General features: G+C 39.3%; 3 protein-coding genes across 6 annotated transcripts in view; 2 read left to right on the top strand and 1 right to left on the bottom strand.

Annotated features, from left to right (window-relative positions):
* Positions 1-783: 783 nt before the first annotated feature.
* Positions 784-5,596, bottom strand: ela3l (elastase 3 like). 3 transcript variants are annotated; one of them, XM_079366491.1, is made up of 9 exons: positions 4,488-4,546; positions 3,639-3,695; positions 3,315-3,403; positions 3,010-3,107; positions 2,585-2,713; positions 2,031-2,167; positions 1,535-1,680; positions 1,062-1,214; positions 784-982 (listed from the first exon to the last, which is right to left on the bottom strand). In XM_079366491.1, exons 1-9 carry the CDS (start codon positions 4,516-4,518, stop codon positions 965-967), a joined length of 858 nt encoding a protein of 285 aa, XP_079222617.1. In that variant the 5' UTR covers positions 4,519-4,546; the 3' UTR covers positions 784-964. The 3 variants fall into 3 exon arrangements, with proteins under 3 accessions (XP_079222617.1, XP_079222618.1, XP_079222616.1); XM_079366492.1 differs by lacking the exons at positions 784-982; positions 4,488-4,546 and adding an exon at positions 5,579-5,596 and having other exon boundaries at positions 1,013-1,214; XM_079366490.1 differs by lacking the exon at positions 784-982 and having other exon boundaries at positions 1,013-1,214.
* A 2,581-nt stretch (positions 5,597-8,177) lies between these two features.
* On the top strand, positions 8,178-16,484 carry bco2l (beta-carotene 15, 15-dioxygenase 2, like; the record flags this gene model as incomplete). The annotated part of the gene is made up of 12 exons (XM_079355958.1): positions 8,178-8,211; positions 9,907-10,084; positions 11,038-11,249; positions 11,720-11,835; positions 11,986-12,088; positions 12,176-12,319; positions 13,496-13,656; positions 14,043-14,213; positions 14,635-14,772; positions 15,551-15,733; positions 15,902-16,012; positions 16,229-16,484. 12 exons carry the CDS (start codon positions 8,178-8,180, stop codon positions 16,343-16,345), a joined length of 1,668 nt encoding a protein of 555 aa, XP_079212084.1. The 3' UTR covers positions 16,346-16,484.
* Positions 16,485-20,279: 3,795 nt separating this feature from the next.
* LOC306838166 (GDNF family receptor alpha-2-like) overlaps positions 20,280-21,927 on the top strand; it is a 43,783-nt gene continuing 42,135 nt past the window's right edge. For both annotated transcript variants that reach the window (XM_079366181.1, XM_079366182.1), the window contains exon 1: positions 20,280-20,923. In XM_079366181.1, coding sequence (XP_079222307.1) covers positions 20,872-20,923 — 52 coding nt within the window. In that variant the 5' untranslated portion in view covers positions 20,280-20,871. The remainder of the gene's footprint in view (positions 20,924-21,927) is intronic.

Here is a 21,927-nt window from a genome sequence, read left to right as displayed (position 1 = left end):
ACACACACACACACACACACACACACACACACACACACACACACACACACACACACACACACACACACACACACACACACACACACACATACACACACACAGTCATTATTACTTGTATTTGCAGGACGGGTCATGTCTGATCTCTGCCTCTGATGTCACTGAAGACGCTCATACACCTCTATTAGCCTGTCAAAGCTAATCAGAGTGTGTCTCAGTGTGTGAGCTGTACAAATGTGACAGGGAGAAAAGGGGAGAGAGGAAGATAAAATAGAGAGAAGTAAGAGGCAATTTAATTTCTTTTTTAATTCAGCCCCCCCCCCCAGCACACACACACACACACACACACACACACACACACACCGTCCTTCCCCACTCTCATCCTCATTTTTATCCAAGCAAATGAAAAAAGACTCAAGTGTTAATCTCGATTTTGCCATTGTAGCCCATACTCATTTCCAGAAGGCTGTTATCGGGAACACAGACAGACTCCCCTGATGAATATTATGGTGCTCATAAAGGCCTGCAGGGGGACAAAGCTGGTCAGTTTCAAGCAGGGGTAGAGATTGATAGTTTATATAAAGGGTCTATTTCATAGGGACACACTTCCCTCTTACCACCTAATATGCACCAAATGTAAATGGACACTTTTTTTTGTACTATCCTTGAACTATTATTAGTTTGTTGTTTTCCAAAAAGACACTATGGTCATTCTGCACAACATTCTGTCGTGGAGAACTGACAAGACCATTTTCCTATTTTAAGTATAGGAGGACACCTGCTGGACATATTTGACATTGTTTTATTTTCAAGACAGCGTCACTGAAGTGTGAAGAAGGAATGAACATAGCGTTATAATGGCCAAAAATGTCTCTGTACTTATCCAGAATCAAGCTTATCCAAGCACTCACAACATGAAAAGACTAATGCAGTTGTCTTTGTATTCTTTATTGGTGTGTCGTCTTCTTTAGTTGTTCATCATAACCTGAAGACACAACATATTCAGCCATTAACCACAGAATGAAACAAGGAACTTATGTTTACTCTAAAGAGGACTTCATTACCTGGTCGATCCAGTCGTTGAAGGCGGACACTCTGGTGAAGACGGTTGGTTTCTTCACAAAGTTGCAGCCGAGGCCAGAGACAAAGCTGGCAATACCATGGACCTCCCAGGCTCCCTCTGTGTTCTTACAGTTCAGAGGGCCGCCAGAGTCACCCTGGACACAGAAAGAGAGGAGGTGGAGGGATTATGTTTTATTCATTTAGTGGAGATACCGGTAGCCTGGCAGGGTACAACTTTGAGAATGACAATCATGATCTTTGTTTGACTAAGTATAATGTGACACAAGTAGCTAAATAACACAGGTCTGTGACCGTCTGACTCATTGGGCATTTTTATTTCAATGCACCCACTAGATTCAATTTCAAACGTGATTTTCTTTCCAAAGATTAAATGCATTGACTATCTCAGTATGTAAGGTTTTTTTTCTCCAGAGAAAACACCTCATGTACAAACAAACACAAAGTAAAAACTTACATTGCATCCACCTACGATTCCATCCCCACCGGCACACACCATGGTGGTCCTGAGAGCAACGCCCCACCAGTCAGGCTTGGAGCAGGTGGCGTGGTCAGCCACAGGCATCAAAGCCTGCTGCAGCTTATCAGCTATGGGGCCCCCGGCTAAAACAGACAGGCAGAGTCCATTACCATCACGCAGATACACAAGCAGTCCATCAAATCTGCTCCACAGATTCCCCTACCAGCATCAAGTTCAAAGTCCAGCTCAAAATGTTTAATTTAGGAGTAATCCTCGCCTTTAAAAAAAGTTTTAGCTGAAACCTCATGCTTTAGATTTTCATCCAAACTAAGGATGTTCCCATGGGTTATCCCTACTCACACACAGCTGGTTCTAACACAACAAACCAGCGGAAAACCCTAAAGGAGAGGATCATGTTGACTATTCAAAGAAGCCAATCTTACGGAAAAAAAGGAAATCAACACATTTCAGCATTCTACAAAGACGTACTCACTGTAGAGTCTGCCCCAACCAGTGATGTAGCAGGGGTAGAGGTTGGACAGCAGAGTGCCAGCAGCAGGGATACATGCCAACTGCACCTGGTCACTCAAAGTCACAGGCTCTGACAGCTTGATCATGGCAATATCATTACTGCAAGACAAGCACGAAGAGAGAGAATGAGACTGAAGGGGAGACTGACAAGCAATTTAAAACCTTCTTTCAGAGCCAGAAAGGAGAGAGAGTAAAAGCTAGATAATTAGATAACGGGGAATAGGTAGTTTTGCAATTTTATCTAACTTTACTCTGTGGAAAAAGTCTAGCTGCATATGTAACAAGGACCAGTACAGTATATATCATGATTTATGTTGTATTTTTATTGGCTGTGGAGAAATGCAAGATCTATAAAGATAGAGAACTAGTGAATGTAAAATATGTGCTGGGCAGAAGTAAACAAATTGAAGAATTTAGGCTTTAGCTCACTTTTCCCCTTTAAACTAGAACAGGTGACATTGTGATACTGTATGTTTCAACTGTTTACTTTGTACTTTTAGGTGGTGCTGGACTTACCCGAAGGCCACAAAGATGGGGTTCCATTTCTCATGCACGATCATCTTCTCAGGCAGGATAGCCTTGGAGCCAGCCTCCTCCTCCACCAGGTTATGTTTGCCAACAAACACCCTGTAGGACAGCTTGGAGCTGTGGGGGAGAGTACACTTATCAGGTCCATATCAAACCAAATAGAAGCTCAGGTAAAATGTGTCATATAGGGTTTCTGGTAGAGGGTCTTCGGTCTATTTTTTTTGTAGGAGGTCATAACTGGACCAATCATTATATTAACGGTGGTAACGTATTATTTAGGATCCCAATTAGACTAATTATTGTCGTGTAAGATTAGTACAGTACAGGTGTGTGTATGTGTGTGACGTGTAAGTTTTTAGCGGGGGTGGTTGTGTTTTTCTGTTTATCCATTTATTTTCCTCTGCTGCCCGTACTTGATGCAGTGAGCAGCGGTCATGACCCAATTGGCAGCAATCAGAGATCCCCCACAAGTATGTCTCCATTCACCGTCCCTCTCATACTGCAGAGAGATCTAGTCACAAACAAGAGGAGCACATACAAATAAGATTACATAAAATACTTTTGTAGATTTGCAGGTAGATTGCAGAGTTTACTAATTTAATTGAAAAGCAACCATTTAATGACAGAATTGGGTCTAGAATCTATTAGGAAGCTGCTGGACACGTGCGGTTTGCCAGTTAATATAAAAACATGGACAGATGTGCACATATTTGCATACCTGCCAGGGCCAGCTGTGGGGCGTGGCATCTTCTCCGTTGACCACACGAGAAGTTAGGGGCTCAATGGGTGGGGTGCCGCACCCAAGGGCTGGACGAGTCAGAGATTAACATAAGATGAAGATTGTTCATAACGCAGGTGAGCCATAAGGGTACTTTTTCCCCTGACATCATGCGCTAATTGAATCCTTTTTTTTTCTTTTTTTCTTACGATGAAGTGTAGCACCTTGCCAGGTCATGGTGTTTTATCAAGCAAGCACATACAAACTCTCACACAAACTTTCCAACAATTACCCCCAGATTTAGAGAACGCCAGATGTTCTTACCGCCAGCAATGAGCACTGAGGCCAGCACAATGGGGATCATGTTGATGGATGCTTCTGCTGAGGGACAGCAGGACACACACTCTCTTTTAAATGTTTCACCACAGGCAACACCCGCTCTAATCGCAGCAACACACTTTCCTATTGGTTTGTCATTTTGACCAGAGTCAAGGACAGACCAATGGAAATGAGGGTCAAGTTAAACTGGGTGGCAGACAAATCGCACAGGTGTTTCTTTCTGGAACATTTCTCATGACCTTCAGGTAGTGTCTGCACAATATGAGTGTTTGTAGGAGTTAGGATGTTAACAAATATGTATCATTGTCCTACAGGAGATACTGTAATTTCCTCATCCATATTCCCCTATCTATATTGTAATCCAAATGTTGTACACCCACCCCAACTTCCAAAACAAATCTTCCTCTATGAAACCTGCTTTCAAACACTTGCATAACAGCATGGGAAGCATCACATCTGGATCACTACTTGCCTGTTTTTAAAAACAAAGAAACACAAACTCAGAGGCATTACTTTGACAAATGACAAATAACCAGGACAATGGGAAGCAGATGGCACCGCTGGTGCAGAAAATATTGACAAGTTACATTACAATCTTCCTGACATCTTACAAGAAAGACAGTTGTGTAGCGAATTCTGCAGAGCCAGGAGTGTGGGCCTGAAAACACATCACTCAACCCGTTTGTCATTCAACGTTCTTTCCAGTGTTATTCTATGCAGTGTATTTGGTATCAAACACTGATCCAGTGTAGCATGATGTTTTTTAAAATTACTTGAATGAATTTGTTATGAGGCCTGGAAGACATAGAAACAGATCCTGAGGTGTATAAATACCAGAGTATGCAGGCCTGAGGTGACTCGGCATGCAGACGTTATAAATCTGTCAGAGACTGCTGTGGTAATAATACGTGGCACAAAGAAGATTGGTTGTTACGGTTCAATAAACAAGTAGAGTCAGGTGAGGAAAAGTTTGTGTATGAACACAGAATGGTTTCTGTGTACTGTCCTTCACGAAAACATGCATCAGATTATCCAGAATTGAGTCACCTAGAACACACTTGTTTATGCTTTACAGTAGTAGCAGCTTTAATATTAAGGAGCTTTATCTATGACCTCTCATTGTCCTTTTTATATACGTAGTACTGTTGAAGTAAAACAAAAGAAATCCATCAGACTAATTCAGAAAGAAGAATGAACTCTTTATTTTTTTTTTTAAACAAATTTTAGTGTCCCAGTTCACCACTAGATGGGACAATTTATCTGTTTAGACGCCAAGGTGATAGTCTTAACACAAAATAACTAGTCAATGCTATACTTTGTGGCTGTTCACAGAGAATGGCAACATTCAAGCTTTGTGACAGATTTTCAAAATCAATTATTCTTATGGGTTGCAGCTTCTTAAAGAGGGCAAAAAAGTTTTACACTAAGACCTTCAACTAATGACAACAATAGCACTGGAACATTGTTTTTTTTAAAGCATAAAGATGTGTCAAGCAACCCATCTCCAGTTCATAGCCTGCAGAAAATACTTGAATGAAAAGAGACTTGAAAGGCAACCATGGCAACAAAAAATGCTTAAACTGTTCTAGTGTCAGTATGCATGCATGTGTGTGTGTGTGTGTGTGTGTGTGTGTGTGTATGTGTGTGTGTGTGTGTGTGTGTGTGTGTGTGTGTGTGTGTGTGTGTGTGTGTGTGTGTGTGTGTGTGTGTGTGTGTAGATTGGCTTCTGTTTTGTCTAACCTTCATTCTATACCTTTAATACACAGTTTCTGAAAGGTAAATGGATTAATTTGTAAAACCAGTTTCAAACTTATTACAGGCATGTGTTTCCAAAATACTGTAGATTCCTTGATTTCTAGTTTTAACATATTGAACAGACAGGAAATTTGGGCAATTATTACTGGTCTCAAAAATCTACTGCTTACCACAGAGACATGTATGCAGAGTGCAGACAGGCTGTCATGTTGCATGATGTTTCATGGCTGAAAAAAAAAGCAGATTGTGTCATCATAGCCCTTCCTTGGTGGGGTTTGTAACAGGTATACTGTACTTTAGCCTGTTTTCTGATTGCCTTCATGCTATCAGAGAAGCTCCTGAACCCTGAGTGACACCATGTGGGAGCACTGAGGTGGGTTTACATCACTTTGGGGTAGTAAACACACAGCAGCTTCTGCCATTCCTTGTGTATAGTAAGGAAGAAGGATCTAGTAATAAAGTATAAATATTATTGAAGCAGATTAGTGCTATTGGCTGCAGCTGGCTGTATTGTTTAGATGTTATTTCCTTTGCATACATTCTTTTATCCAACATTACCACCAACTGGTGTGCACAATTTCTATATGCTGGATCTCTTAGTTTGTAGGAGTTTATTGTTTTTTTTGCATTTTGCTAAGCCCATGAACATCCACACTGTTAGATTTTTTAAATATACAGATGTTTTTCTCCAGTTGCTGTCTTATTTGCCACAGGCAGTGTGTTTCAAGCTGCCAGGCTGAAGTAAATCCAAATATCGGCTGTCTGCTGCTGATTTGCTTTTATCATTTCCTTCCTTCTGATGTTACTAACAGAGGGCTCTCCCTGCCTTCGCTTTCCCTTTTACATTTTCTGCTGTGCTTGATTCATTTCCTTTTCATGTATTTGTTTACTTTTATTTCAATTCAGAGATTCCCAGCATTTTTTTGGCACATCATCTCTGAGAAACTCCCAGGTTGGGAACTACGGATGTAATTAAATCTCATAAGCGCATCATGACCCAACTGGTCTTTCGACAGATCGTGTACATACTTGCAAGGTTTTTCACTTCTTCCATGCTGAGTGGGAGACAACCGGGAAGCAGGGGGACTGGGTGCAGCCTGTCTCAAGACACAGAACTGAGCTGCAGTGTCTTTAACCACCTACAATGGAGTGCTTTATTTATCTGAGTTAGCATTTGTCTTTGGAAGTTGTGTTTCTCATTTAATTGGATGTCTAGTGTGCCTTTTTCTGTGACATATATACAAACTACACATTTCTTTAATAAGGATACACTTTCTTATGTTTTACCCTTGTTTATTGTGCAGCTTTACTCTGCCTTTAATGCTTTACACTTGACTCGTACATCTTTGTTTCGTGTAATTGGTGAACTGTTTTGTCTAACTATGTTCTCAACAGAGCGTTCTTTATTGCTTCAGTTTGTATTTATTTATTGCAACCTTCTTTGCAGTCTTTTTCCTGGGTTCTTGTAACTTTTCTTGTCTTTGTTATAGGTTACTTATGTTGGTTGGGTATGTTGTTGTATGGGTTTAATGACTTTTCAATGGCTGTTCTTTGGTTCTTGTCTTGTCTTGGTTTTTCTGGTGTTGATTGATTTTGGGTTCTTATGTTTTGTTCAAATGAATGCTTGAACAGTATGTCAAAGCACTGCATAAACCTAAAGGTGGTGTACAAATAAAGTTTGTATTGTAATTAAAATTCTTCTCAATTTGAGTTTTGTTCTTGAGGATTATCTTGTCATCAGTGGTACACACCCATCAACAGAGTTATTCATAATTACTTGTTTATGGAACCACCACAACTATTATAGAAGTGGGAGGCTTGTTTTCCCTATGTGCAGGGTTTCTTGTAAAGCATGCAAAACTGTGTAACTGAACCAGAATATTTCCACCTTATTCACTGTTTTATAAGCATCTAAAAGTGTGTGGTCTGTGGAAACAAAAACATACTTCCTTTGTGTGTGTGTGTGTGTGTGTGTGTGTGTGTGTGTGTGTGTGTGTGTGTGTGTGTGTGTGTGTGTGTGTGTGTGTGTGAATAACTATAAACACATGTACAACAGTTAAGTCCATTACAAACTTTCTTTTGATCCCTTGATGTGAACAAAAGATTTCCACACTGCAGTTGCTGAAAATGTTGTTATATCTGGCTCAAGGACTTTGCGATCATTTTATTTATAGAAAAGGTTATAAAAATGCATTCAGCATGAACTTTTAGGATCCATTGCTGCAATTTCACACAGTTTGTTTAAGCTCATAGGACTTGTTAATATCCCTAGTATCTTAATCTTAAAGAAGATACAGAACATATAATGAGATAAGACAAAAGCAGCAAACATGCACTGACGTGTACTTAGAGGTCATCAAAAGGTCATTTACATACATGTCAACATGACAATAAGAGATAAACATTAAATTAAATCAAATTAACCCATTATTTAATTGCGTTTTTTTGTGTTTTGCCCTTTATCTATTATCTTGGGACAGTTGTAGAAAAAAAATACAATATACATTTTAGTTCAGTTTTGTTTCTTGAAGGAATCTACAGCATTGACTATGTAGCATTATGTGAAAACAATGACATGCCTTATAGCACTGCCCCCTTTTTTTTGTTGTTACTTTTATGACAGATTTAATGACACAGTTGACTATGTTTGAAGTACTTTTTAGAGCCTGAGATTAAATTGGCCAGCGACCAAGGGTTCAAAGGTTTTTCTCAGTGCGTCTATAAAACAGTCACGTTTGTCTGGCAACATCCACAGAACAACCAGCAGCCATGTCCAAGACCACAGAGCCATCGACACACACCAGTAAGTAGAAAACCTTTATTAAAGAAAAGAAAATAAATAAAGAAGTAGAACTAAGCTTTCGAAGAAGTCCAAGTCAGGATGTTGTTTTCTATATGTAGAATAAAGAATTTGCAAATAAAATTGTATGTATATTTACATCATGAGAAGAAAAAAAAAACGTCTTCAGTGTCCAACAGAGAAACACACATGCTCACAGAGCCAGGTTTAGTCATTATGCTGTTTTGTTGCATGTCAAACTCAGCTCCTCAGCTCTATAATGTCACTTTTGTTCCTGCTCTTATGTCTCCTGTTGAATCAGAGCTTGTGAAAGAACATGCACAATGTCTCATTAAGAGCTTTTAGTCTTTCACAGCTGATAACTCAAAGAACAAAAATAACTGTCTGACAGGTCCCTGCACAGGAAAAAACAAAAGGAGCAGAAATTAAAAAGATGTGCAGAAGTATGACAGTTAATTCCTACAAGGTCATTTACTTGAATACTGACATGTACTGCTGGTGACGTGAAGAAAACACTTCATTAGAGAAATGTCACAAATAATCTATAGTAATGCAATTTTGATTATACCTACAATGAATGTTGGAAAAAAATACCTGAAGTAATTAACCACAGCAGCTCTGGGCTCGTGTGTGTTGCTGTTTTTGCACCAGTTGCAGCAGTTGGGAGTAACATGAAATTGTCCCTGAAAAAAACCAACTCATGTTCAAGCATCGTTTGCGATGCTGCAGTGATCACTATCAAAATACAGCAAGTCAACATTGTTGGAGACTGTTAAAGTCCACAGTGGTTATCTCTCTATTGCACATTCTTTTTTTTATTGCCTGTTACACTGGTGTCATGGGAATGAACCGAATTCCAACCTTTATTATTGGATGTAATAACCATTCACACAGTCAAAACTCTGATATGTAACCTATAAAGTCAGCATGAGGCAGCGTATTGAACTGCTATGCTTTCCTTCTGCTAATCACATACTCGCTTATATGTTTTGCAATCTCCATTTTGTCTGCAGATGAGGTAATGAAAGGGAATTGACTATTGGCTAACAGATAAGACAGCAGATAGAGCAGGTGTCATTCACAGTGCATGACCCCACACAGTCATAAGCTGTCTCTTTTAGGAGCTGTTACAGTACATTATGTCTTCCACCTTACAGGTGATAATGATTTCTTACTAAAAACATTTAATCACACCAGATTGTGCCATTTGACTCTTGTGTTCATTAAAGCAGCTGCTGAGTGCGAGAAATGACTAAGGATATATAAGGTGTGAAAATGTGCACCCAATGTTTGGTTGCACACAATCCTCTTCAGATTCAATCTGTTTAAAAAGGTAATGCTTTTCTTAATGATTGTCTTGATTAAAACCGAGGTGAATTATTATGAAAAATCCAGGATCAAATTTCATTTTGTGGCCTTTTATATCACGTCCTCATTTTCACCTGTTAAAAGTTCCAAAGCTATAAACAGCACCACACCTATTCTGTATATATATCTGGGGTGATGTGTGAGTTCAAGGTGTTAAGAGTGTTCAGCAAAAGTTCAGCAGTTTCTCACGTATACCAAGTGCTTTCATATGTTTATCTATAATGTTCCCTTTCTGCTTTATCTCCATAGATTATAGATTATACGGGGTACCTTAATCAAAAAACAGACACTCAATGATTCTCTCCTCTGTTGTTACCTCTCCTCACCTAGTATCTAGCAGGCAGAGATGTCCACAGGCTAATGGGCTGGTGAGCGTGGCTCCTCTGGTTTGTTCTGTGGAAGAAACACCTGATCCCATCCCCACCTCAATCAAGGGGACTATTCCAACCTGGATCAATGGGAGCTTTTTGAGAAATGGTCCTGGGAAGTTTGAATTTGGGGACGACAGGTAAATGAGAAGAAAGTTTTACAAAATGTTATTTATTTAAATAATTGGAGCTTTACTGGAAATACAGTTGCAGTTATAAAACACATCATTGACACTTATCACCAATTTAAAGTATACCAAGAAAATGTTCAATACCATATTCTGTTTACATGTATTAGAAGCAGCTAGCAGGAGGCAACTGCATTGGTTGAAAAAGAAGTTTTCTATAAATTGAGACTGCCTTATCTCACACCTTACTTGATTTAATACATTTCCTCATGAGCCCTTGTTTACAACTACTGGAACCAACACTTATTCAATACATCACCTCTATTAAACCAGCTGTATTTAACATCAGCTATCACTGCCAAATTGAATAATGTTCTTTTTATACACATACAACAGATGTAAATTTTAGGTAGTTGTATAGAGTGAAAATAGCTATATAGTTAACTCAACAGTGACATAGCAGAGAAACAAACATGTTTCTTTTACTCAGCCAGTATCAGGTGAAAGTTCTCTGCAGTTCTGTGTTTGTATTCTTGTCAAAGTCAAAGTCATCACAATTTAAATGTTTGTGTGCTTATACAGAAGAATCAGAAAAAAAGAAGAAAAAACGTTTCTCTCTGAACCACCGTGTAAACTAACTAAAAAGATTTGAAAAATTATACAAAATATAAAGGATAAAAATACAGATATATAAAAATGTAAAGACAATACAAAAAGGTCAGAATACTTTATTGTAAAATAAGTGTTCAGGGTGTGAAAACATCCTTTAAATAGCTGGAGAGACAACAGAGCTTGTGTTGTTTAAGTTGTGACATACTTGGCAATTAAAATATTTTTTTCTGTTTATATAGAATCCAGGATGGAAAAAAAATGTTTCTTTGTCAATAACAACTAAAAGATAAAATGACCAAATAAGAGTTTTGTGACAATATCTCTTTCTCTGTTGAAACAACTGTCTTGATCAGATACACCCACTGGTTTGACGGCATGGCCATGATGCATCGCTTCCACATCTGTGAGGGAAACGTCACCTACAGCAGCCGGTTCCTGCGAAGTGACTCATACGTTCAAAACTCAGAGAAGAACCGTATCGTGGTGTCAGAGTTTGGGACCTTGGCCATGCCTGATCCCTGCAAGAACATCTTTGCACGCTTTTTTTCACGCTTCCAGATCCCCAGTATGTTTGGATTCTTTGCATAGTGCAAATTCCCATGTGTAAATCAGCTTAATGTACAACCAGCACAGCCAGATGCATTATTAAAATAATGAATTCATTTGTGTATATAACAAGGCCTCTGTGCCTGATTACTGGAATTAAAGTAAAAAGGAACAAATCGCCAGAGAAAAATACAGTCCTATACAACCTTTTTCTTCACGACTTGTATCCTTGACTGTAAGCTGAACTGCGTCTTATTCAGCCGAGTGAAAGGTAGTAATGCAGAGTTTCATCACATTATTAAAGATACATAAGTCAATGGTTGCAGGACTGTCTTGTCTATGGAGTAAAAATCTATCTGTAGCATAATATAAACCTAACAAAAACAATGCAGGAACAAATGGAAAGAAATTGATTCCTATGTTATTGGTGATTTTTTTTTGTTGGGCTGAAGCACTACATTTAAAACATTTTTTGATGTATGTGAACAGAGGCTACGGATAATGCCAGTGTTAACTTTGTCAAGTACAATGGAGACTATTATGTGAGCACTGAAACCAACTACATGAGACGAGTGGATCCTCAGAGCCTGGAGACCAAAGAGAAGGTGAGTCACTGTTAAAGACTTATAAATGTCTTTTGAATTCTAATGCTGATAAAATAAAATAAAAAGTCAAATTGGTAACAGCAAGGAACTTTGGATGACTGTTGATTGTAGTGATGATGACAAGAAACATGATGATGCTGTCCATTTAAGGTGGACTGGAGTCAATACATTGCTGTGAACTCAGCCACCGCTCACCCACATTACGACCGTGAAGGGGCAACATACAACATGGGCAACTCCTACGGCAAAGGAGGTAACCAAATGTCTACCAATTCATGCTATTCATGGCTGATGTCCTTCTGTGCTCCACCAAAACTGATCATTTCTGGGGCCTCCTCAGGTTTCTTCTACAACATCATCCGTGTGCCTGCGCCTGCAGAGGAAACAGTAGTAGCGCAAGACTCTGCAGGCCTGAATGGAGCCAAAGTGATCTGTTCCATCCGTGCAGCTGAACCCAGGAAGCCTTCCTATTATCACAGCTTTGGTAAGATACACAAAGCAGTTTTACAAACAGGCTGCAGCCTCTCTGCGAGGTCTGCATGTATATACTGACAAGTAATTTATGAGGGATTTGGATTTTTTTGTTGCCTGAACTGACAAAGTGAGTCTACTTCACTTTTTGTGCTTTTATTAATGACTAATTTGAATTCTCCACTCGTCCCTCTTTTTGTCAATCACAGCTCCTTTGTCTTTCTGCTTGGCTTTCATTATCTGTCTCAGTTTATAACTGTGCCTCTGACTCACATCCTGAAACACATACTTTCTCCTTCACTCAGGGCTTCATAAAATATATAAAACCCATTAAAAAGACACACAATCAACGTTTTGCCCTACTTTCTTCTCCGCTCTTCCATCATGCTCTGAGAGCGTTGTGGAGAGAATACACATTGTTTGCATAATGATGCTGATTTTGTTGTAACATAGAAAATAGCTATGCAGTTAGATTTGGTGTTGCTTTATGAGGGAGATCTTAGAGATACACAGCAGGAAGACAGATTTTGAAGCAGGGAACTTATCCCCCCAATAAACAAACACCAACATAAGATATATTTTTGGAAAGCCACGAGAGTGCTGACGTTTGTGTGTCTGCAGAGTAAAGAAAGAAAAGTTAAGGTGATATTACCCACATTTAAGAAGTAAATAATCACATTACAGCACAGATAAAATGTGCTGCTACCACATTGTTTTACTTACTGTTTACGTTATATTTCCAGCAGACCACTGAAGCTCTGCCACCAGGCACCAAGAAATCTTATAACTGATGAAACACTGCTTGGTTATTCAAACATCACATAATAACAGCTGTACAGTTACAGTAGATCATTATTATTATTATTATTATTATTATTATTATTATTATTATTATTATTATTATTATTATTATTTTGTTTACACCCCATCTCACCCATCTCACAAGGAAAAATAGAAATATGGTTTACACCTAGGTCATGAAAGAAATAATGCAAAGGGACCATCTGGCCTTGCAATGATCAGTTTTAACTCATTGTATTAGTGTTAATTTGGTTTTTAAGCATTCCACTGGGGCTTTGCAGGGGTTTTTTTGGTGAATTGAGAAGCCTTCAAAATTTTTAGAAATATGCTGAAACTTGTGACAGTTTGATGCAAACATTACCTCCTCCATTGTGTCTTCCCTCTCCAGTCATGTCGGAGAACTACATTGTGTTCATCGAGCAGCCAATCAAGCTGGACCTGTTGAAATTCATGCTGTACAGAATCCAGGGGAAGAGCTTTCACAAAGTCATGACCTGGGAGCCTCAGTACGAAACCGTCTTCCACCTGGTCAACAGGCACACAGGAAAGGTGGGTTATTGTTAGTAATCTACACTGCAATAGATTTACTTCAAAAATAAAGTGTGAAAAAAAATGCAAGCTAATCTCTTCACGCATGATGGAGATTTTCCTTTATTTATTTGGATGGAGTCACACTCTGATAGAGCAGTCGTTTCTCATACACTGATACTCTCAATTTTCTCATCTCATTACACAGCACACCCATTAAGCATACCATATCAAACTTTCCTAATGTGAAGGTATAACACAATAATAGCAGCTACAACCACAGCTTTAGTCCACAAACCTTAAAAACAAAAACAGAAAAATCCAGCTTGTTTGTCCAAAAGCCTTTTTAAAAACATTATTATTTTGATAATGTATTTTCTGATGTTTCAACATGACTGATCCAACAGGAGAGTAAAGTGAAGTATCGTGCAGCACCCATGTTCACGCTGCATCAGATCAATGCTTATGAGGACAATGGGTGCTTGGTGATGGACATGTGTTGTGGGGACGATGGTGAAGTCATTGGAGACTTCACACTGGAGAACCTTCGCAGAGACTCAGGGAAGGAAATGGACAAGGTGACATACTGTACAGTGTACACTTGAAATCCTTTGCAAAAGCAGAATCAGAAATGTACAAATCAATAACATTTCATAAGTTCCTCATCAGTGTGAAATTCAAAATGCGAAGCTTGCTTTCACTGCTACTAGATCAGCAAAAATGGTGTGTCCCATAATGCTTTTTTTTCTATTCAGCAAAATTGCATTCTTTTCCACAAGTCCATCCAACTATCCCTCCATTGCTACCACTTCAACAATGTCCACAAACATACTGTAAACTCTGTTGCAATCTGTTGAAGTCTGTCTGTCTCTCAGGCTCTTCTTGAGCCCTTTGTCTCTTCAATTGTATCTTATTTTCTTCATTTACTTAACTTTAAACAGTTATGGTCTTATTGCCAAACTTAATTTTTTCTAATGTCTGTCTAAATTTGTTTGGCAGTTTTACAACTCATTGTGCAGAAACCTCCCACGGAGATACGTGCTGCCCCTGAATGTGGATGAAAAGACTCCTTTGGACCAAAACCTTGTCACTCTGCATTATTGCAAAGCCACAGCGAAGCAGACAAAACCAGGACAGGTAGGATTAAATGGAGGGCAGAATGCTCTCATTCATTATACACGTTTATATGTTAAATATACATTACACAAACTCCAGTTTTAGTGAAATAAAGCACATAATAAGGCCTAAATAATTATGATGAATACAACCAATTCACTCCCACACACACTGCACAATTATCCAGCGTTGTGACACACTCAAGGTGCTTTCTGCAAGATAGTAATTTCATGACTTACAGCGGTAATTTCAGTGCCTAAATATGATGTCAAAATGAATCCACCATGTGGTGGAACATTTGCCATTTACAGCTTAAGCATGGAACAGACACACACATACACACTGTCCAACATTTTCTTAACCTAGGAAAAAAAAGCTGAAATGTTGCATTGTGGTGACAAAGGGTAATGTTTAAGTTGTCATGACTACTAATTGACACTGTCTTCACTGTAAGTGTTCACTGAGAGTGGTGATTTGTACATGTTACAGTTAAAAAAAACCCATATGTGACTGCTGTGGGTATACTCAAGTCACTTTAGGCAGAGAGAACTGCATAGAATGGTACATACATTTCAAAGAAAAATTATATTAAATTGGCCTGTTCTTATCTCGACTTTCAAATGAATGTCAGTGCTCTTATGTAGGTATCCATTTACCTGTTTTAGGGAGTAATGCATTATTGATTCCAGCCCTTTAAGCACAGAAAGGTGCAGTAAACGATACACTAGGCACATTTTTTAACTGAAATGTAAAAACTTCACTCAGCAAAAAAATATTTCAACTTCCTATGACCCTACAGGTTTACATGACCCACGAGGAACTCCACGATGATGAGCTGCTACAATACGGCGGCCTTGAGTTCCCTCAGATCAACTATGACAAGTACAACGGCAAACCTTACCGCTACTTCTACTCCTGTGGCTTCGGACACGTCTTCAGTGACTCCCTGCTCAAGATGGATGTCCACACCAAGGAGCTTAAGGTGTCTACCTCCTGAAGAGAAAACCTCTTTATTAACTAGGAAGGATATAACCACATCAAAGTTATTTCTTTTGGTCTTTCCCGATCACTGAGGACAGGGAGATGGTTTTCTGACATGAAAGAGTTCATTGTATAAAAGCGATGGTTTTTGTAATCTCCCCCTTCCTAGGTGTGGCGTTATCCCGGATTGTTCCCCTCAGAGCCAGTCTTCGTGGCGTCTCCCAACGCTGTTGATGAAGATGATGGAGTGGTGTTGTCTGTAATCATCACACCCAGAGAAGTAAGTCAACCAATGTATAAAAGAAGACAAATAGTGAAGACAAATGACTGTTTTTTGTCAATTTAGTCTGGTTGCTTTTGCAATCAGGTATCATAAAGTTGTGTTTTCACACACTTCTTCTTTTCAGAGAAAAACAGATGGTTGGATATATTCATTGGCATAATTATGGTATATGTGAGTCTATTTCTTTATCTCCTTTCATTTTTGTTTTTCTAGGAAAAAAGCACATTCCTGCTGGTTCTGGATGCCAAAACTTTTACTGAGCTGGGCAGAGCAGAGGTCCCTGTCAACGTCCCATATGGGACCCACGGAGTATTTAATGAGATGGGCTAGATGTGTCACTGCCCAAGGGAAAATCACTGAAAATTGAACCAGCAACCATCCACACAATTGAAAATATCTGTGTAAGTCAATGTCTGTAAAAATTCCTGAACTGTTAAAAGTAAAATAAAGACAAAGGAGAGAACAAAAACTGCAGATTCGTGCTATTTGTATATCCTCCTTTGATAAGAAAAGATAGATCTGCCCTGTGTGTGCTGCATTTACAGTCAGATAGATGGCAATCTTTTGGAGACAGACAGCCCCGCATCTGCACACTGATTATGTTTGTCCTCTGTGTGTGCTTATGTCCTCTTTAAAGGTTTTAATGAAACAGGCTTCAGATGAATACCTGAAGGTATGCAGATGGTGCCTAGATGGAGGAAACTGAGAAGGACTTTACTTTACATTTGGGGACAAAAAACAACCAAACGAAACTTGAAAGTCAATACACACTTTAAAAATAAAAATCAATTTCCCCTATTTTTCTGTAAACCCACTGTGTTTTAGCACCATCACACCACTGGAAACGCTATACTCCCAGTGAGAACCCAGCAGCACTTAGGATACATATAAATGCATCAGAGGAAATTCAATTTCTGTCAAAGTAATGTGATAGAAATGGACAATGTCTGAAATGCCTGGAAAACAAATGGATCTAACTGGTCGATAGCCTCCAGAGAGTCTAGTAGAGGTCACATCCCAAACGTAAAACTGTTTTATCAGCTCAAAACATCCCAAAACAAAGTTGACACACACACACACACACACACAAACACACACACACACACACACACACACACACACACACACACACACACACAGAGGCATACAGGAGCCTGGTTGTGAAAAGGAGCAGTTTGTTGTTTCATTGTATTAAACTGTGGTCTAAAAAGAAAAATTTAAAGCAGCCTACAGTTACACTTGTCACTCAAATGTCTCAGTGTTTGACTTTCCTGATGTATCCTTCATCTGCTTTTTTCTCACATTGATCCAAACAGATTGATCTGAACAAACTCTGCACCCAGTACAGACATGGCTCTGTGAAGGCTAAGAGGTCTCAATTATAATATGAACCAAATATTTCATCATTTTCTTAATATTTTATTACTGAATTTTAGCCATAAGTTACAGTGGAAAAGGGGAGAAGTTTTAAATGTATTTTTTGCAAACGCAAGTTCCATTCTTCAATAATTTATGGTTGTACATTACACACGGGCTTCATCTGCAGCTTCTCGTATTACACTGAAGTGACTTAAACAGGAGGGAATCGAGCATAGAGAGCTGTTTCTGTTAAATTAGTTCTGGGTATTAACAACACTTGTGTTTTTGTCATGTTCTCTGCTAAACTCAGGCTGTTTCTCTTAATAAGCATGCTGCACAGGTCTCCCAAGATACACATTAATTAGCTCATAATTCCAAATGTAATCAGTCATGTGCAACCCCTGTGCTTAGGTGTGTGTGTGTGTGTGCGTGTGTGTGTGTGTGAGTGTGTATGTGGGCGCGTGTGTGCACATCTGCACGTGCACATACTGCAACGAGCTCCAGCGTGACCAGGAAACAGAGATACAGTAACCTTTGACCCGAGATAAATCAGCTGCTAAATAATGTGTTTGCAAACTGCAAGGCAAAGCAAACCCTTATCAATGCAACCCAACAGCCTTTTAATTTGAAGTATTATTGGATGAGACATTAAGCATGAGGATCAATAATGAATTCAGTGTGTTAGTCTAGATAGTTAGCGCATTGATGGCTGGACGAGTTGGGATCACCTGGGTCGAGTTTGAATGATGTCTAAGCACACTAAAAGCTTCAGTCAGTCTGAAAACTTAAGCACCTGTACACTCAGTAACATCATTAAACTCACACCCACAGCATTTGTATGCAAGTTTGGGTGTCCTGCTTTCAAGGTGACAGTTTCAGACTGTCTACGTTCTTATTTGACCCCCCCAGAGTAAGCATGATCTCACTCTAAACCCCCCCCCCCCCCCCCCCCCCCCCCCCCCCCACCTCCTGCTGCTGTCTCTCCGAGCACAAGTTACTGCATAGAGTGTTTACTCTGGCTTTTATCTATATCATTATTTTGTATCCTGCAAATTCAGAATGACATCATCTACATTCACCACATTAGACACACTTCTTAGAAGAAGAAATTTCCCTAAATAGTGACAACAATGTCTTCCAGATCCAGATTTGTCACTCTGTATCTTCACGGTCTTGTGTGAGCACGCTTATCTGACATACACATTATGTGCATCTGCATGTGACTGTCTGCAAGCCCTTTCTTCAGTGCACATAAGTATATTCTTATTTATGAAAGCATTTTTATAGAGCGATACGTGCGTCCGTGTGTGATAGTACTTCTCTGTGGGCTCTCGCTCTAATTGTACATAAAAAAACCCCAGAAGCTTTATGAAGTCAGAACAGAGCAATTAAATACCCACAGAGGGGGTGAATCGTGCACTGTCAACAAGAATAAGCTCCCACCATGGACCTGACAGTGTGGCTCAAGAAGAAAATGTGAGGAGAGGATTTATCCATATCATAGATGGAAATAATGCAATGCCTGAAAACAAAACAACAATGCAAATGTAGCTGTTTTATTCATTGTGTTTGCAGTTAATTTTTCTTCATGTCTTATTGGGTTATTCGAAACATCTTCATCCTCAGCCTCCTGTTCGAGCAACTGTAAACTTTATACCGTTTATGCAACTGCTCTTCAGAGAGAAATTACTTGAATAACTAAATGTCTTCTATGTTATTATCGAAAATAAAAGAAGAAAATTGGTTATGGCTTTGGAAACTGTTGCCTCAAAGGAGAATCTTTTTTATAAATGCATATCTGCTTAAAAAACTATGAGAGAAAAGGCTGTTTCATCCACTGCAGCTCTAATGCAGGACAGAAGCAGGATACATTCATGGTGTTGGCTGAGGCTTTTCAGCGCCCTCATAATGACAGAGGCTTCAAATTCTTGGGGGAGATGAGAATAAGCCCAGGCCAATATAGGCAGAATGAGGCTGATTTTGCCATTATAACTTCAAGCTCTTTTCCCTCTTGGATGGCAGCCTGGGCTGACAGTCAAACATCATTATGAGCCAGTGGCCTTGCAGTTTGTCACTGTCACAGCCACTAAATAGAGACTTTGTTTTCAAGATTTACAAAGATTTATGACATTCCAGGCACTATTTAAGCAGTGATGCGCAACAAAGTCATTTTGTTTAATGTGAAGCTGCTTTGAAAAATGGCAAGATTCTTCAGAATGTGGGCCTATTTCCTCTGAGTATGCATAATACGAAGCACTGTGCTCCTTTGTTTTTATCTTTATTTCAATCAGAGAAAACCCAGATGTGATGTACAGTATTGGGGTATGGGTGAATAAGTGGTGGCATTTTAACCAGGATTGTTGAGTCACCACCCTTGAACTCTGTCCCAAAAACTCATTTGCAGATTTCAGTGAATTGTGGGACTAAAGGGCTGATGTCAGCCACAAATGAAATGGGCCCCTCGGAATAAAGGATTCCTTATGTGCTTTATTACCGGATTTCCTGTGCAAACAGCTTCACAATTTCCTTTTGGCTTCAGTTGTATTATTTTTTTTAGCAAGACTCTAGACCACCTATGACAAAGATATTCATGGTGCACGACAGATATTGCATATTGACCACAGAAATTGTTTTCCATAATGTGTGTATGCTAAACAAGTAGTCATTTTGCATTGCTGGAGGAGATCAACGACATACTATAAAGGCTAGGTAAAGTCACAATAATATATATTCCTGAACTTCACAGGTGCAATGTTCTGCTGATTCTTCTAGGGTAACATTTATTATTGGCCTCTCCAACGTTTTCCAATGAGGGCACCCACTGCTCACAGCGCCCTCTGCTGGAGCACACAAACTCCTCTTTATAAAGTGCTGCGATGCCTCGACACACACACATGCAGTCATTGCAAAAGAAGCGTTCACTGCTTCCACAGGAGCGCACAGATTGTGAAGGACCCAGTGGTGGGGAAAAGGAAAAATCCAGCAAGCAGCGTTTTGAGGCACTTATAGAGGACTTCTTCTAGTACGTTACAGATATTTCTGTAGCCGACAGATCGTTTTCATGCCAGTTTGAGGAATGTTATAGGAACAAATTATCTTCAAGGGGCATTTGGAGCGCGCTGCCTGAGCCCTATAATGCGGAGAGATCAAGTCTCTGTAGTTTGTCGGTATGAACGCAGCACACACGGACCCTGAGAAACTGCTTTCATGGATTGACAGTTTGAGTGATTGATTGGCACTTGATTTTTTTTTTTTTGATTTTTTTTTTCCGCAATCAGGGGATTTTTCCGGTTCGTGATTAGTTAAAGCCTAAAAAACGTGGATTATTTTGAGGATATTTTCGAACGTGCGACTTTAATGAGGATATAGATTTTTCTTTTTTTTACAGTTAGCCTGCGCCTGGGTCACGGATCGTGAGAGAGGGAATTAACCTTTTATCAGGTGGAAATATTATTAGTCTTGGACACGAACTCATCTCTACTGCCGCTTGTTCCAACATGAAGTCTGTCACTGTGTGGACATGCGCCTACAGCTTCCTTCTGCTCCTAGGTGAGAAGTGAAATATGAAAACAGCGTATGCAATGATCTGCAAAATGAATCACCCCTCGAACTTGCATGTAGGGAAGTTCTTAAATCCTTAATAATTCATCTGGGAAATGATCTTGTCTTTTTACACTTTTTCTTGCAGGAATTGTTTTAGGGCGAACGATAATTCTCTTTAATGATTTGTTCGATATGATGAAGGGCGTCATTTTGCAGTCGGATGCGTTGATTTAATTACATGTAGCTAAAGTGTCAACCCGAGGTGCATACACCGAACTTAGAAGTATATAAATCACATCTGGATCCATTAACCGTGGAGTTGGTTGTGTTAAAATATAACTTCAATAAAGGCTCACAACTGCAGCAGCACAATCTCGATTTCATTCGGACAAACTTAAATAGGCTTTGTCAGAAGACATGTCTAGTTACTCACATGTGAAGCTGATTATGAGAACATTAATTGTAAACATCATCGTCATTGTCATCGTTGGCACAATTATCATCAGAAGTTTCATCACAGGCCACTACTTGTGTCAAATTCGCTTGCTCACAGACTATTTGTTTCTCTCTTCAGCTGACTCTTCCTCACCCGTTGCTCTCTTGCACCGATGCAGTTTCACCTCTGTGAAGTAAATGCTAAATATTACCACAAGGGGTCGCTCTTGTCATTTATCTGTTTGGACTTCGGTTTGCGTGAAAATACGTTTGAATCTTGACTCCTGTCAAACCGCAGCACCTGAGCCTCTGATCTGTGGATCACTGTTAACTCATTTCAAACTAATTTTCTGCTTATCTGGATGGAACTGAAGCGTAGTTCAGGTCCTGTCGGTGCTTCTTTGATATGAGATAATTAGACAATCTTCAATGATCAAGCCGCCCCTTAATAAGGTTTAATAGTCAACTGAAAGCTGAAGACTAACAATTTTTTTTTATGCTTTGGATGATTGTAGGTGATTACAGGACAAGAATGTGACTGTCTTACAAAAAATGCCTCTGCATGTAAGAGCTTG

This window comes from Symphodus melops (genome assembly GCF_947650265.1).
Source record: "Symphodus melops genome assembly, chromosome: 1".
Classification (NCBI taxonomy): domain Eukaryota; kingdom Metazoa; phylum Chordata; class Actinopteri; order Labriformes; family Labridae; genus Symphodus; species Symphodus melops.
This window is presented reverse-complemented; position numbering and strand designations above follow the sequence as displayed.

Coding starts and splice junctions, on each gene's coding strand:
- ela3l (XM_079366490.1), bottom strand. CDS start 4,518: ATGCCGAGTCACCTCAGGCCTGCATACTCTG. Junction 3,404..3,638: donor CTCAGTGCTCATTGCTGGCG/GTAAGAACATCT, acceptor TGACTCGTCCAG/CCCTTGGGTGCGGCACCCCA. Junction 3,108..3,314: donor CCCACAGCTGGCCCTGGCAG/GTATGCAAATAT, acceptor GTTTGTGACTAG/ATCTCTCTGCAGTATGAGAG.